The sequence below is a fragment of the Labrus mixtus genome, chromosome 19, assembly GCF_963584025.1.
Source record: "Labrus mixtus chromosome 19, fLabMix1.1, whole genome shotgun sequence".
NCBI classification, from domain to species: Eukaryota; Metazoa; Chordata; class Actinopteri; order Labriformes; family Labridae; genus Labrus; species Labrus mixtus.
The window spans coordinates 9,707,010-9,724,986 of record NC_083630.1 but is presented as its reverse complement, the minus strand read 5'-3'; the positions used below and the strand labels follow the sequence as shown (position 1 = coordinate 9,724,986).

At 40.3% G+C, this 17,977-nt stretch overlaps 1 protein-coding gene across 1 annotated transcript in view; it reads left to right on the top strand.

The window, feature by feature from the left end:
* vopp1b (VOPP1 WW domain binding protein b) overlaps positions 1-17,977 on the top strand; it is a 30,151-nt gene that overhangs the window by 10,717 nt on the left and 1,457 nt on the right. Inside the window, exons 2-4 of the mRNA XM_061064584.1 lie at positions 4,853-4,911; positions 13,539-13,616; positions 15,334-15,467. Coding sequence (XP_060920567.1) covers positions 4,853-4,911; positions 13,539-13,616; positions 15,334-15,467 — 271 coding nt within the window. The remainder of the gene's footprint in view (positions 1-4,852; positions 4,912-13,538; positions 13,617-15,333; positions 15,468-17,977) is intronic.

The window sequence follows — 17,977 nt, the reverse complement described above, 5'->3', positions numbered from 1 at the left end:
GGCATGCCACCCTGCTGTTCTGCTCTCTGCACAGACCACAGAGAGGGTGTTTGATATTGTTCTGTCCTTTTGGGCCTGTATTTATCAAACTGCTACAAGAGGAAATGTAGACATAAGTATAGTACAAGATAAAGTACAAACGCATCACTTCAACTTCAACTCCCAATGCTGGAGGACAAAACTATTTAAGGAATTCCTGCAGATAGAAAACAATTCCTGCAGTGAGCTTCAGGGCGTCCCTGTGCTTTGTGATGGCGCCGAGGTAACAGGGATGAAGCATGGAAGGTTAATATAAAGAATGGATTGTTGTTGTTTTTTTCATTTACAAAGCAAATAAAGTTTCACAGCTTTATCTGCGATGCTTGACTAAGTTATCATAGTATTTCTATGGGATTCTAAGTATTTTATTTTTTTGTTTTGTTTTATTCAACTCGCAATATCTCTGATTCTGTGCACTTGGGTTCAAGCTAAATGTACAGATAATGGTGATAAAACAGGCAAACTTGTGACTCTGGAATGTAAATACAACAACATTATGGGCTGTTACAGCTCTGACTATATGTGTTTGTGATCTGCTAATCCTATACTTTGAGAAGTGTGTGATCATTGGAGAGCAGCTCTTGAAAGCCACTCTTCATTGTAAGTAGGAGGAAGCTGCTTGACAGTCTGTGTCAAAGAGACACATCTCTCAGTTCAAGGGGGGAAACATATCTCTCTTGTAGCATTTCAGCAGTCTTCATTCTAAATCATAGGGATTCTGAATAATTCAGGCCATGGGCTGCACTTTCTCTGTAAAGCATCACCTCACACAACCCCGACTACACTTAGGAGAGGCTGCAACGACGTTGCTGCTCGACTAATGTGGGTTACTGCAGTGAGCTGGGATAAGATCAGAGGAGGACGTGTATCACCACCATATGATTGTGTTTGAAAGGCAAGTTTAGAAATCTGATGATGAAATAACGGCCAACAAGACATTTTACATTCCAGAAATCAACTTCAATTCTTCTTAAATACTAACTTGTGTTCTGCCTGCACACTGGCATTTAAAAACAAATGTTATAGTCTAAAATCATTGGATTTCAGTTTGCCAAAAACATCGAAAATCTCCTAAAACAATTATTTCTTTTTGAATATTTAAAGGTGCACTATGGAGATTTGGTAGTGAAATTTGAAAGTTGGAGAAGTGAAACAATTCTATGTAATATTTTCTGAACTGAATATACAAACTTTACTCAAAGGAAAAATGAGGACAGTTTGTGTATAGAGTTTTGAACATTTACCACAGAATCTGTACACTTCTCCAACTTTCACACTTCTCTATCAAAACTATAGTGCACCTTCAATATTGCACTCTAATAATACTACCTCTTATTTCATAGATGAAAGCAAAAGAAGAAAATTCAAATAATCCATAATAAACACATGACCATGGGTGGAACCAAGGCCACCATGCTGTGTGGAGACTGAGAGGTTAACTACTCATTACCACTTTGTCTCATGAGGATTGAAAACTAATGAAGGTTATGAGTAATCTTAAACATTAGGCATATGTAAAGGCAAATTAAGCAGTTAATGGAATTGAATAAAATATAAAAACAAATATATTAAATAATCATTTTGTTTTTTCTATGCAGTGTGACATCACAGGCGTCAGTGTAGTCACACCACTCCTGACTGTGAGTCTGACAAAGCTGTTAAGCAGTAAGATAGATGGGAGAATAAAAATCATATAGTGTGAGCCTAATGAGTTGTATCCCATTCACACAATGACAAATTGATTAAAAAAATTAAAAAAAAAGTGTTATAATGGAATTCACCAGACCAGACTCAGAGAGCAAACATATGATGAGGTTTGCTGGTTTTAAGACAGGCACTGCTGGACTATAACTCTCTCCATCAATTTTTTTATCTGCACCTCCCTCTGACTCGTTTCCTCTTCTTCACTCAGACTTTCATCCCTCGCTGTCAGCTCTCCTCTCATCACCTCTCCTCTTTCACGCGCTTCCAGTTCTCTTTCTTCTGATCCTCAGTTTCCACTTTTGTCATTGCTTTGTCTATGACCACTTCAGTCCACCTACTCTGAATTATTGTCATTAATCAGTAATATTTTCTCTATTTTTCACATTTTTTAATTGATAAGATATTCAATTTCTAACAGCTGAGGATGCAGCTCGTTTGTGTGCCGACACATGAACTTAGCTGAATGGATGTAAGCCATGGACTTGCTGAGGGACATGATTATGACTACATTTATTTTCTATTTTACAATCACACGGTTTTGAGTCAGTAAAATAGGCATAAATCTGTCCGGTCTCAGCAGACGGCATGAAAGAAGAGACAAACACAGTAATGCAACATAGAGAATAGAAAACAAAACAAGAGGCCAGAGCAAAAACATCCAATTAATCAATTGGAAAAATGTAGATAGTTTCGCAGGTATTTGGATGTAAACTATAGAGTAGAATCGTTATTAGGATTTAATTTTGAATGTTCAAAATGTTCAACTCATAGCAGCACAAATGGGAAAGTGACAGAAATGTCACAAGATCAAAGTCATCTTTACTGTCAATTTTTCCATACGTGCTGGACATACAGAAATGTCAAAGTGCTCCTGAAATTCGTATGTGAAAATGTCTATAAAGAGCAAGTCCAAACCGCAAATCAAACTCTTCATAAAACAGATCCTTTGGAAATTCAGCCAAACAGAAACATTTTTTAAGCAGATTGAGGGAAAAACAAGCTCAAAGTAGGTTCAATAAGCCAGCCTGCACTGCACCATTCAGAGCAAGGCAAAAAAAAAAGAAAGGAAAAATAGGCCACATCTTCTATGACTGTGAAAAGGCGACACACAGATAGAATATATCAATCCAATCCCAAAGGACACCCCAACAGGAATATTTCTATCTCATCCCATCACAGACAGGTTTTTGATCTTCTTATAGAGGACGAACTTCAGTCTGCAGATGAATCACTATAAAACTGCTTCAACTTAACTCTGCCACTACTTTTAATTCTACTAGTGAGCTAGTTCTTTTACAAGCAGCTGGAGTTAATTGAGTTCAGTGCATACCAACATGAGATGAGTGAATGTCATAGAAATTTCATAACCGTATCCAGAAAGCTGCATGTTTTCACTCACAGTGAGAACCCGGTATCTTTGAGAAGATGTCTGCACTTCAATAGAAAGTGATGCTGTGTATGCTGCCTGCCACCCTGAGGCAAGGCCTGTCCCTGCAGTATGATACACTTCATTTAGCACGCTCTCCTCTATCCGCCTCCATCCGGCTCCCTTTTCTCTGCTATCTCACCTTCCCTCTCTTTCTCCTCAATAAGCTCGGCTTCGTACCGCTTCTTTGCAGGGCGCGGGGTGATAAAGCTGAAAATCCTCTGTATGGCACTACAAAGCAGGCTGTATTTTTCACAGAAGGAGATCATTTCAAAGGCAGTTAATTAAAGGCGCCCTCCAGTCGCCATGTGCTCCAGCGTCAGGGCTCCGTGCATTGTGAGCTGAAGCGAGAAGCGTAAGAAGAGGATTGCAGGGGATCCTTCTTGAGTGTACTGCTCTGTATGTCTGTAGAGTGGCATAAAGTCAGACAAAGATTGTTTCTTACTAAGATTGAAGGTTGACCTCCAACTATTTCAAGTCTTACCTTCTTTCAGTAAAAACAAAAATACTTCTCGCTTAAATAGTGCGTAACTATTTCTTGAAATGGAATGAAACGATACCTTTTGGTCGATTTGGTTTCACACAACGCTTCAGAATGACTTTGGACAAATGCCGCTACAATCATGTTTTCTGCTACGCTTTCAACGCTAAAATGAACTCATTTTACAGACTATAAAATAAATGTGTGTTTCTGGCATGCTGATGTTAAACTATATTTTAGATGGATGAAGGATTGTTTAAAAAAAGAGGGCTTAGACGCAAACCTGAATCTCAATGTTGAAATCACAGCTAGTCCTCACTGGTCAAATAAGAACCCAGGCATGTATGGATTTTGTGTCCACTCTTAATCATGAACAATCAGGTCTGTTATCTATTATATGTTTGATTATCGTAGATCTTGGGTCTGTCTAATGTTACCTTAGTGAATCCTACAACCAGGATCACAATAGGCCCTCAAAGAGCAGTGTGCGTAACTTGTGTAAAGATGACCTCTGATCAGGTTTTATGAAAGCAGGTGTTGAAAAAGCTCAACACCTCTATCTGAGCTGCCTTGTACATGTACATGATAAATTAAACATGTTCTCAGCAGAAGGATTGCATTATCAGTTGCAGCTTTAACAATTTAGGATACACTGCAGGTGTCTTGGTTTTTGCCTGTAAAGGTCCAATTGATTCTGTAGTTAAATATGTAGTTTCATTCCTTAGTTTTGGAGATCTCATAGGCATCAAAAAGAGACTTTGTTGAAATTGTTTTGGTATGACTCTTCTGTGGTGAGAGAACTGAACTATTTGGGCGCTTGCGGCTCAGTTGGTAGAGTCGTCGTCTTTCAATTGGTTGGATCCCCAGCTCCTGCAGCAACATTTCCGACTAGTCCTTGGGCAAGACACTTAACCCCAAATTGCTCCTGCTGCTTCGTCGGCGGCGTATGAATGTGTGTGGGATTAATTAATACTGATGGTCACTTTACATAGAAACCTCAGCTATCAGTGTGTGAATGGATGTGAATGGGTAGGTGTTGACTGCAGACACAAGTGTTAAACAAGCTTATTTCTCAGTAGAAATTTTGCCAGTGCTTACCTCTGTACTCCCCCCCCCCCACCCCATGCTTTTCTCTTGTCAATGCACGCTCACTATACAAACCTGTTAAGAGTAATAACTTTTCTCTGTCTCTTTTTTCACAGTGTGTAGAAGCCAAAAAGTACTGCTGGTATTTCGAAGGTGGATACCCCATCTACTTCATGTAAGTACCACACTATGCAGTATTACAAATGAAGTGAGATACAGTTCATTCATTTTTAGTTTCACCTATGGGGTCGATTGGCAAAGTGCAAACAAAATCAAACTAGCTGAAACAAGTGTGTCAAACAGCTTCCTAGGTTTATGTATTGGTAGTTCTAGCCCTGATATTGAATCGCCACAATGTTGCAGAGAGGACTAATCCATAGCTAGAAAGCTTTGAAAGTGTCCGAAACAAGTCAAATATTTACCATCTTTAGTCAATTATTTGCTAACTTCAGCAACCATGAACGGCTTTGTCGACTCCGCTGGTGTATTAATTGTGGTAATAATGGAACGATTAAGATGACACAGTGCATTAACAAATAAATAATAATAAATAATCCAGAGTGTGGTCGGCTGTGACACCCTGCAGTGTCTGTGTGCAACTATTACATTCAACAAAGGCTCCAGTTTCTCTTCTCAGCAAAGGAAGTCTTCCCTTTTGTGGTGCAGTTTCTGAAAATTCAAGGAGTCCAATAAGTTGCATATTTTCACTCTACATATGAAAATGTTGATGTGCTGCAAAACTAACTCCTCATATTCACATAGTGTAATTCAGGGTAAGAGTCATTGATGTCCTCTTTTTGAGATTTCTTTTTCAAATTCTGAATAATGAAAGATGGAGACTTCTCTCTTTGGGTTGCCCAAATCTTGCACTGATAACAATTCAACAGAGTGTGTTGCTCTGCTGCTCACAGTTTAGACAAGAGCCATCGGTTTCACTGAGGAGAGGCTTCTCCCACGGTCCCTACTTCCATCCATTGAGTTTTAAAGTGGTGATGAGGGGGAGGAAGGAAGTGAGACACAGAGTGTTAGTGAAGAAGAGTGATTCTGTAGCTAATGAAGAAAAACTCCATGACAAAAAAAAACATCCTCCCCTTCTACCTCCTCTTTCTTTCTACTTATCCTCGTGGCACTGAATCTGTGTTTGTTTCTCTGGGTTGTTGTTGTTTTTAATCGTGTGTGTGTGTGTGGGGGGGGGGGGGGGTTATGCCTTTATTTAAAGATAGGACAGTGGTTAAAGTTGAAAATTAGGGAGAGAGAGGGAGAGAGTGGGGTATGACATGCAGGAAAGGAGCCACAGGTCGGATTTGAACCTGGGCCGTCCGTTTGGAGGTCTAGACCCTCTGTACATGGGTTGTGTATACTTTCCACTAGGCTTCCGCCACCCAGTATCTCTTTATTTAACCAATCACTGAGTAATAGAGAAAAAAAACACATTGCCGCATCTTTTGCAGAAACATGGGACTTTTATGTCAGATACTAATATTGATTTTAGGGAGAGAAAACAAAACTGATATATTGGCAGATATCTTGTTAGAACACTTTTAAACACACTTGAGACTGGGGTACATAAACGTGCTTAGCCTGAAAAGAGTAGGAGCTTTGATAGTCTTTGACCCGATACCCGAAATTAGCCGATACCGAATCACTATATCAACCGATTAATCAGTCAGGCTCTAATTCTTTTCATTCAGAGACACCTGATTGATGTAGTTTTGCTTTTGTATTTGTATTGAACAAATAAAAAAAGTGTGACCTAAATATAGCATTGTACTTGATAGATGAAGTGGTCATGTTTGTTTCCCAATTTGGGGCTGAAATTAGAAAAATATAAAACAAGATTAGTGAAGACTTTGAAAAAGCTTTATTAAAATCAAAGGATTACCAAAATCACTTCGATCTGTGCAACCTATACGTCCGTGCATTATATCAGTTCAGCAGTCAATCTTGTGAACTGTGAATTATAATTATAATGGGTGAACTAAAATTAATAAACACATCATCATTGCATTCATACTTGTATATAAAATGCAGATATCCCCTCAATTGCCCTAATGGGGACTCTGACAACTGCCGTCGTCACCTTTTATGCCAAAAACTGACACTGACGTGACCCTGCCTCATCAGAATTTCAAACAGTAAGCACATTTATCCGAAAGGCGTTAGCCTACTTCACATAGTGAGGATCTTAAAGTGTCTCTTCCTCTACTTCAGCCTCTTCCCCGGTGCCGTTTCTTTGCCTGCAGCGGAATGAAAGAGCTTTTGCAGGAGGATTTAACGCGTGCTGTTTATGTCTCAGGAGAGAACTTCTCAATCCCCTCCATTATCTGTCTCTTTCTCGCAGTGTGGCTATTTTCATGGTCCTGTCCATCTGTCCTCATGAGGACAAAATAATGTGATTGCTTTGGACACCTGAGATAAATCGCATCATGCCCATTCAATTTTGTGGGGCTCGACAGGATTTTTCTCCTAACATAAAAAGATAAAAAAATGTTGGTTTCATCCAAAGCTGCTGCATGAGATCAGTTCCCATCAGCGGGTAGCAGCTTGTTGCTGAAGTCACAGTGGAGCATCAACCTTTTCTTCAAACGTGTAAACATGAGATGTAAACGAGGTGGTTTAGCCCTCTGCCTCGCTAGCTGCAGTTAGTTAAGATTTGTTAAACTGTAGCATCCTGTTCTGTCTTAATAAAGCCAGTTTAGAAGTGAGAGATCCTTCAGGTGTGTTTTAACACTAAATCAGAGGGAGCGTGTCGCAAAAACTAAACTCTACTTTTTAGTTTTAGATCAGGATTTTCCTCAACATTTTCCTTCTTTAAATTTTTTTTAAAGCTCTAGCTGCAGAGGTTGAACATGCAACAGGTGGGTTATTTTTTGGTGAGATAGGCTAATTAAATAAGAAGGGCTATCTTACTTCACAGTTATGTGATTTAAGTGGTGGAAAAGGGACCCAGATCATTTACTTAAGAGGGTGCAGCGTTAAAGGTAGAAGTCCTGCAATGGCTTCTAAAATAATTAAATATCTTATACTATTGAATTAGAATGATTAATGAATGCATACAGTAGTCAGCACTTTAGTCGTACAGCGTTTAAAGGCCAGAGCTAGCTTTAACTGCAGCTGGGACCATTTGGAAAACAAACGGCCCAATGACATTCTAAAGAAAAGTAAGTAACATTATATGATGTAGAAAAGCAGAATAATAAACTAGCAGATACAGTCAAATACTCAAGTTAGTGGGTTGTGCCTCAGATCTGTACTTTAGCACTTTTTGAATTGACTTTGTTCCCCAATTTGACCATTTCAGACCAATCAGGAAGGATGTGATGGTGATGTTCATCAGGCAGGTAGAGTTGCTTATCTCTGTGAGGCAGGTAAACAAGAAAGCCTCAGAATGATGACAGCGACATGATGATGATGATGATGATGATGATGATGATGATGATGTTGGTGATGCTGAGCTAAGTGAATTGTAGAATGATGAAACAGTTGTTTTGATTAGCACTGTGTCAGATTGAGTCAGGCTCTCCCATGCAATGTGAGAAATGTTGCATTATTTAACTGCGGACTGTAAATATTAATGGGCGAAGCCTCAATGTCATCACCAATCTGTTCCTGCAGGGGGCTCTGGAGGCTCATCAGCAGCAGCCACCATGCTGGAAATGCTGTCTCAGCCTAACTTTCAGTCAACCTAATGACAGGCTGAGAGCTGGAGCTGAGGCGAGTTTTAAGACTCCTTACAAACTGTTATATCTCGACTTCCTGTCAATGAGGTCATCTGCGCGCCTAACTATGGATAACACATATCTTACATAAAATTTTGTTTTTGTACCTGGCTGTTTACATTTTAATTTCAGCTGTAAAAAGAGTTTTTTTTAATTTGGTGTGGACCCTCGAGGCACTGCAGGATTTTGCCCTTCTGAATTGGCTTCATTTTTAAAGACTGGGGGTTGCCGCTTGAATTGAACTTCTCTTTCACTCAGACTTTCAGACTGAAAGAGAAATAACACCCCTCATGCCTTTTGGTTATATATATATATATATATATATATATATATTTAAAAATGCAGAAAATGGCATCAGTCTTCCCAAGTTTTTCAGAGAAGGACCCCGTTGACCCCACGACTCCTCTGCCTAACAGAACAGGACAACATTTTGAATTAAACACAGATAGAAGGAATGAGATTAATCCAATATTCTGGAGTACAAACATCAAGCATGAACCTGTAACGAGCCTTTGTTGCAATCTTAAAAGTGAAAAGCTGTGAGTCACCTTGAGTTGCTGGGGAATTTAAAGTGCTACTGTATGGTAGGAGAGGCTTCAGGCAGAAGTGCTGAGATTATTGGAACAGGGACATGCCATTGGTCTATAAACAATAAAGACTTATTTTATTTTGCTTATTCATAAGCAAAGCAGTCGCAGCAGTAGCAGTGGCTTTGACTCACAACTCATGGTGGCAATGAAGACACAAAAACACAAGATTTTTGTCAAAAAAGATAATTGTATGCATCGTTGCGTGGTTTGGTCTGATAGTGATTATTTCCCTTTTTACATTGGCTGTTGCTGTCTGTCATTTCAATCTCTGACCTTACGCTTTGCATCTTGGGAAGCGCGTACACAAGGGATAAATACTGTAGATTTTTCCCGAATCAGTACGCTGATGAAGGCTTTGTGCTGAGACAAGTCTGTTGTTGATCTTTGTGCTGCTGCTTTAACCAGATAATTCATAAAAGACATTAGTGTGCTAACTTTTATGTTTTTCTAATCAGTACACATCAGGATAGTTTTGGCATACTGTGGCTCTCGCATTTATTCACATAATGCATGCTGCATTTTGGCCAAATCAGTACACACTGCTGGTATAGGAGGCGGTTTTGAAAACAGACAAAGACTAAAGACACAAAGGAATCAGACTTGGGTGAGACTAACAAGACACAAAGGCAGGCAATTACAAAGGCAGGGAGTAAAGTTAAACATGAAACACTGGGGAAGAACTACAAAATAAAACAGGAAACACTAAAAACTAGACTCAGGACTAATACAGAACAAAGGCAGGAATTTACACTAGGTATTACACACAAGGACAAAGATCTACAAAATAAACTAGAAAGCACTTTAACAGAGTACACAGGACATGACAAATTAACAACAAACCTAGTATGGAAGTAAAAAAAAGAGCAACTCAACAATTAAGGCAATAAATTCAACAACTCAGTATTTAATGCTGGATGAATCTTTATCAGTGAGGCCTATTCTTGGTCTGTGGTCACAAAGTCATTTCATGATTGATTGTATTTCCCCCATAACATTTGGCTTCATTTTAGTCTGTTTTTCAAAAGAGAAACTGCCCGTTTAGTACTAGAGACTTAGAAAGAATTATTGGTTTATAGTCTAATAAATCCTGGTTGTTTTGGCTATTACAGAGGGGCATCAGGCTAAGGGCCAAAAATAAGAACATTACTTTTTCAGGGTGCAACCAAAGATTGGCACAATTTATTTATTAAGCTTAAAAGTTTGGCAGTGTTGACTTGACATCCTAACTATGAAGAGAGATGCTTTAAAGCTGAAGCAACAGGCTCCAGGGCTGAAGTTCTAACCACCAGTTCAACTAACTGAATTCATGCAAACAGTACATTTCCTCCTCACATTGCTAAAGAGCAGCATGAACAGTTGTTAAAAAAAAACTCCAGGCTGATCCTCCCGCAACCTATGCATGACAAAAAATAGTTTTTTGTATTTTTCATGCTAAATAAATAATAGTTTATATTGTTTTGAAGGTTCTGTAGCTCTGAGTATGGAGGTGTTATGCATTCACCAAAGAGACATTTGAGGGAGCATCTTATAATCGTGACTTCCGTATTGCATAATTATGACTAATTACATGATCAGGATCTTGCGGGGGCCCACAGATCAGATTGTCTAAATTCATTTAAAATTATCCTCCATACTTCCAGTACAAAGAATATTAATAGATGCAAAAAAGCAGAGACTGCTGCAGGGACTGGCACTATGTGGATCGGTGCAGAAACTCTCCTGGTTTTCATAAAGCAGACCCCTGGGCCTCCAGAGACAATGGTTGCTCATCCCTGATCTAGTTTTGAAAGGCCAGGCAGGACCGGGAGTCTGAGGTATGCACTGTCATGCTGGGTATCCTCAGTCATCTATCAAACAACACACACACACACACATACGGTCATCCTGTTATTATTTCCTCTGTATTAATGCAGGTTTCCTGCTGCTCTCCATAGACTGATCAATCACAGTTGGCCTCTATTCTGAGCATCTGGCTGCTAGGTCTGCCATTTAAAACGCTTTTTTTTGTTTGTCTACGAAGCAGAAATGGGGATTAATGGCAGTCTTACAATACACCTGTGTGTTGCTTGGAGGCTTGTTACAGTGGAGGAAATGTCAGCGCACTGTAATGAGGCTCTCTGTCATGCAATAAAACAGAATAACAGCAGACAGGAGGTAATTCTCTGCAACTGGAGGGAAACTGTTTTGTTCTATCTTCTCCACTTTTTTAACTGTTGCCCAGTGTTGAAAGATAATTAATATCATTGCAAATGTTGTTATCATAGGGCCTGACCGATATGAGATTGTTTGGGCCCATACCATTATCGATATTAGGGATAAAAACAAATCTGATACCGATATACTGGCCGATATTTTTCTTTTATCTATTTTAGATCTGTAGAGATAGATAGATTTACACATTTATTGCCTTGATGCCTCAAATGCAGTTAACTAACACTTAAAGATATACTATGAAGAAAAGATGGTCACTCAACTAGAAAGTTACTGCACACGTACGTGCATCACTGCTTGACACAATGGAGAGTGACAATGTTTGTTATATTCTATAAAGCACACTCTGCTGGTGACAGAGAACTGCTGATGTAATCTGATGATTCTAAATGAAATTCTGTTTGACTAGTGAATCAACCTAGTTATATCGGTATATATCTGTGATAAAAGTAGCTGATACTGACAGTCACTTGATGCTAATATTGGCTGATATTATCGGCTGGCTGAATAATCGTTAGGGCTCTAATTGTCACATTATTGAACAGTGGATTAAATGTGTGAATAATAGGAAGAGGTCATTAACAGTGATTAGCATGTGGACAATGATCAGCAGTTTTCTTGTGCAGCTCTGCGTGGAGTTTTAGCCTCTTTCTGCTTGTTGTTTTGAATTTGCAGCCCCACAGTGTTACTATTTTGTTCAGTCGCCGAGCTTTCTTTGACTTAAATTTGCTGTTTCCCCGCTCATAAAACAGCAGTTTGACCTCCCCACAGCACAGCACAGCACACAAACATAGATATAGTCTATCTGGTTGAATATAAAAATGGATGGAGGCCAAAAGAAAGCTAAAAGACTCAATAGCGGGTGAATTTTAATCAGTCTTAAGCCCTATTCGCACGGGACTAGTATCACCTGAGACCTCGATTTAGAAATTATTCCACCACGTCTGTGTTTTAACTCGAATTTACTGACATTATCCCCCAGATATGATGTCAAGTGTTAACCTTTCCTGATTCGGCGTTCCGACCCTGGTCTGATTGGTCTGCTTCAGGACCGAAGTTGTAGCCCTCAACTTCGGGACTCACCCCCGTCACTTTAAGTGGGGTGCAGCAAGTTGTAAACAGACACGGAGAGTCCGGCTTGTTACTTGAGATGTCGGGCCGTTTATTACGCACACAGAGCTCAAACTGTGCATACACTCCAGATGCTAACTAGTTTCTCTGCGAGTTTTCTACTCCGGCATCAGTAACGTGCCTCTCGCACACACCTGCCGAACACACACTCCCCTTGTTCTCTCTCTCTCTCTCCTCACTCGCACTGAGCCATTCACAGACAGACATACGCTACTCGTGTAACACAAGGCTCTGCGTAACCTATGCGTAAAATATAGAAACATGTTCCTGCATGTAATCCATCTTTCAAGTGATCAAATCAAGAGATTTCTCTCTTCTGATGGATTTGAGCTTCCTCTTTCTGTGAATGGGTCTCCATGCTGTGTAGCTAGATAAACCTCCTGAATCTGCACCCAAAATGCTGTCAACACTTTCATTTATAATTGCCAACGGAGCCTGCATAATTCTCGACCTGGAAAAAAGGTGCGGAGAACACAACAAAACCAAAAAAACTACCCCAAATCACTCAAAATCCTGAAATTAATGATAGAATATATCATTCATTAAAGAGGCTTTAGTAGAAGGTCTGTGAATGTAAAGTCGCCGTTCTACATGCCTTTCTGAGACAGGGACCCCCTCGCCCTTTCCTTCCATATTAAGGGGCTTGGTGTAAATTGTGGTAGAGGGGATAAAGTCCCTCATACTGTACATGTTTTTGGAGGTTTTGAGAGCTCTGTCTGTTTATGTAAATCTTTTAAAAGCAAATCACAAACAGGTTGTTTGTGAAAAGTGAGTAGTGGCTGCACACTTTAAGCACTTCTGCACTTTTGCCCACGTACCATGCATTTGCACTCTGTATGTTTTATGTATTGTCTGACAGTTTTATTAAGTTTAAGTGACTCTCCGTGCAACCACATTTACCTACGGGTACAAATAAAGTAATCTGAACCTGAACCTGAACCTCATTGGTCTAAAGTTAATCAATAATAACTTAATTTCAAGAGCAGCAGCCCCAAAACATTTTGAAGCTTTTATTCAAAAAATAAAATTGTCAGAATCTGCTTAACTGCATTGTGCCAGCACTACGTAGCAGGACGCTGCATTATTCCAGTATCAAAAGAAGAATTTCTCGTCTAATTGCATTGTCTGTTTGTGTGCCTTTTTTGTTGCAGATGTCGCTCCTATGAAGACTGCTGTGGGACTCGCTGCTGTGTCAGAGCCCTGTCCATCCAGAGACTATGGTACTTCTGGTGAGTCGCAGTTGAGACTGTGTCTGTAGTGTTTCCTCTGATCGAGTAAGACAGAATGAGCTGCCGTGCTGAAGGCCCATGCAGGCCCCCAAGTGCCACACTCCAATTCATCTGCATGACTTTGCTAAATGTTAAGTGGTAGAAGCTCGGTGATGCGGACGCTTCTCATAAAAATGAATGAATAGATACAATCCATTGTAGCTGATGATCAAGCACGAACGCGCTCAGCAGGGACACGATAACACTCTTCTCCCTGAGTTATTTCTGTTTTATCTCCACTGTGCTCTCCACCCAATTTGTTTTCGGAGAAGGGGGAAAAACACTTTCCATGCTGACAAGGCAAGCTTAACAATTGCTACTAAATGTCAATTTGGCAGTGAATAAGCTTGGTGTGTAAATGGACAATAGACCGACCTAGCCATAGTTTCATGAAAGTCGAGCACACGTGTGTCTGTATAAAACATTATGTCAAAATGGCAGAGAGCTGATGGGCAACATGAAATAGATGATGTGCCTTAACTTGAACCTTTTTGCAGAAATAGTCATTATAAGGTGTTCCATACAAAAACAAGAAGAATCCATTGCAGTTAGCCAAGATCACATAATTAGCCAAAATTACCAGGAGACCAGGGGATGCAGTTTTTTGTTTTTTTACAATAATATCGACTGATTTATGGCAAAGAAATGAGAGCAGAATCATTCATAGCACTCTATTGAGTCAGATTTGAGCTGACATGATTTGTTTTTTTTTGCCTTTCACTGGAGAAAGATGGGCAGAAACTTTGCAGCTGAAACAAAATGCCAGTAGTCCGTGTCCATCTGAGAAGTCCTGGCATCTATCCTAGCCGACACGTCACGAAACCCGGCACTGGTTGTCCCCAGAGTAGCCGGAAGTGACTGTACAGTAAATCCAGACTTAGTTCTTGGAGACACCAGCCAAATTCATCAAAATGTCTGCACCTACACACAAACATCTTATTTTACCAAGAGCTCAGATTTGGGCTTTTCTGTTGTTGCTAGAAGGTTTTACTGTTTTACTGATTCAATTTTTCACAAGACAACGTATCTGCTTCTGATATGAACAACCAATGAGACGAGCTATTGTAATGTAAGCGCACAAAATGGTTTGTCATATGAATCCAGAAAACAAATCACACATCTGAAGTTTTTCTGCCATCAGAGGAGAGGACGACATGACTGTATAACCCTGTGAACCTTTCTGATCCAAGATGTATGAGTGTTGACCATTTTGCCCACTGTTCAGTGCTGCATTAAGCAAAATGAAAATAAATAAAAAATAACATGGCACTGAGAGACAGAGTAGAGAAATAGCTTTTTGTGGACACATCACCTCAGGGAACACAGTTTTTATTGAACTGTGTAATTCTGCGAGATGAGGGATTGACAGCGAGTGGGTCAAATATATCTGACAAAACAATACCCTCTCTTGCCGCTGTGTGCAACCAGGCGTGACTCTGCTGTGACAGGTCATGGAGCAGGTACCTCTGTGCCTGCCTGCCTCATCGCAGATAATACTTGAAAAGGGGTTCCAGACTAGATGCTTAAATGGAATTGAAACCCGGAATAAAGTCTGATCTCTTTCCACTTTCCTTCCTCTCCATAGAGTCTTTCTGCTCCTGCTGGACCTACATGGGTGTATTGTTGTTGTTGATTCAGTAAAAGCTCAAAAACGTCCTTTTTTTTTTTTTAAATCCAGGGTGCTGCTGATGATGGGAGTATTGTTCTGCTGCGGTGCTGGCTTCCTGATCCGCAGAAGGATGTATCCCTCCCCTCTGAGAGACGAGCCAGCCTTCAACGTCTCCTTCACCAGGCACCCTGTCAACTCACCCGGTACAGTAATAAACATAATACACAAATGAAAAGGCAAACACAATAACTTCAACCACATATAAAGGGCACCGTATGCAGTATAAGAAAACAGAAAATATGTTTTACATGTCTACTGTTTTAGACAGAACATTGAGGTGATTGTTAATTGCAGTGCAGCTGGACTACCACAGCAGAGGCAATTCATGATAGAGCATCTCATATTTGAAGGGTCTGCATGGTGGTGCATCAGGTTAGCACTGTTACCTCACAGTGAGAAGGTTCCTGGTTGGGGTACTCCAGCTTCCTCCCACAGTCCAAAGCCATGCTCGTTAGATTAATTTGTGACACTAAATTGCCCGTAGGCATGAATGTGAGTGCGGATGGTTGTCTGTCTCTATATAGCCGTTTTCACATATATGCCTGCTTCGGATATTCTCCTCACCTGGCTGTTCACATATACACCTCACAGGTGAGCAGAGAAGAACATACTGATGAACAGAAAACATAATGCAAAGGTCTCACTCTATGCACCGTGCAGCACTCACAATATATAAACATCAGCACCCCCTCCCATTGGCTTGAGGTGAAGTCTCCAGAGAATATCCTGCTGCGTTCTCACATCAGCTCACACAGATTTGTTGCTGAAAAAATACTACAGGGGTCTTGCAGGAGAAACTCCGGGTGAAGTCCGAACGAAACATTTGGTTGTTTGCATTCACACATACAGCTCCTCCTGGAAGTATCAGTCGTTTTTTTCTGCAAGTGTGAAAGCCCTATTTGTCAATCCTGTGATTGACCAGTCCAGGGTGTACCTGCCCCCCGCCCAATGACAGCTGGGATCAGCTCCTGCCCCCTGCGACCCCAAACAAGAAAAGCGGTATAGATAATGGGTGGATATATTTGAAGGTATTCAGAATACAAGTAATATTGTTATTATTAGATAATATATTTTGAACAAAAATGTTTCTAAGTGGTAAATATCTGATTCATGGGGTGAAACGGTTCTGAGTTAAATTCCTTCTTTTCGAACCGAGTCATTTCCCGTACTTATCTAATCCTGTTCATTGTGATCAACAGTGTGGTCTCAAAGGATACTTCATGAAAAACTCTGGATTTTGGAGAAAAGTAGAGCAGCTGATAATATCAAATGAATGGGATTTATTCTGTGAGTCAGCCAAGCAGAAAATTAAGAGCTCCAGTAATAACCTCTGTGTAAAAGCAAATTCTGCATGAATACTGAACACTAGAGAGAAGTCCCAAAGGAGGTCATCATCACTGGTTTCTCTCTGATGAACTCCAAAAAGAGTCTCTTTCAAAGGTTGATGCCTCTAATCATTGCTGACATTCTGCTATGAGCATATGAGAGGATTTCATCAGAGTCCTTTCCAGTCTGTGTGGACTGTTTCCAAAAATGTAACCTCTAAAGACAGAGCTGAATGGAGAATCTAAGTGATGTAACCATGCAAATGTTCAACATCAAACCATCAGCAAGACTAATAAGTGTTGGACACAACTGGAAGTTACAACAGGAATATTCCCTGAAACAGAAGGCCAACCAAGAGCTGGAATTTTGGTAAATGCAAGTCCTTGATCATGATGAATTATTTTAATATGAACACTGCCTTTCAGAGTGAAGCCAGATAAACAAGTTAATGGGGCCTCATTCACCAATATCTTCTGTAGCGTTTTCGTACATTTTTTTTTAAAGAAGATTTCAAAGAACAATGTGGACAATGTGAGAAGATTTCAAAATAAAAGCAACATGTTGACTAGAAGGCAACTTACGGCTCTGACACACCGAGGAGATCGTCGGCCGTCTGTCCTAGTTGGACCATCAGTGAGCGGTCTATGCCCTAGTTTTTGCGGTGTGTCCACCTTTGTCGCTACCAGTCGGCCCCTGTTGCCATTTCTTTGGGCCTTTTCGACATGTTGAATCGGCGTCTGTGAGAGGCGTCTCTGCCTCTTCTTTTCTTTTTCCACTAAAAGACCAAGGGCTGACAACGCCAGCGCCATTTTCAACTTTTTATCAGACATTATTCTCCATTAGTAGGCTACCTATAATACGAGTGGTGACCGACAGCGGTGTGAAAATGGTCTTCTCGTATCATAACAACGGACTACCACCGCCTGCTGGCATGGAGAGTTATTTCCTCTCACACATGTGCAGAACGTACATGGTGGTTGGCTGTCAGCTGTAGTCTTTGCAATGTGTTCTAGTGCAACTTTTTTTTACAAGACAAAAGGCGACGCCACAGGCGGCCTTCATCGCCACTAGTTCTTTGCCGTCTGCTTGGTGTGTCAGGGCCTTTAGACCTCTTTTTTAAGAAATGATTAGAGGTCTGAACCATGACTGACTTGAGTTCCTGTGAGGAGCTTTTCATTTTGTGTCGATTTTGGTGACAAAGAGGCACCTCTCATCTCTTTGTTTCTTTTCATCCTGTTCTTGTGTAAGTCGTGTTTTGTCATGAAAAGCTTTCTTAAAACAGTCAAGACATGTCACTCACAAATGTTTGCTGTGGAAAATGTAAAAA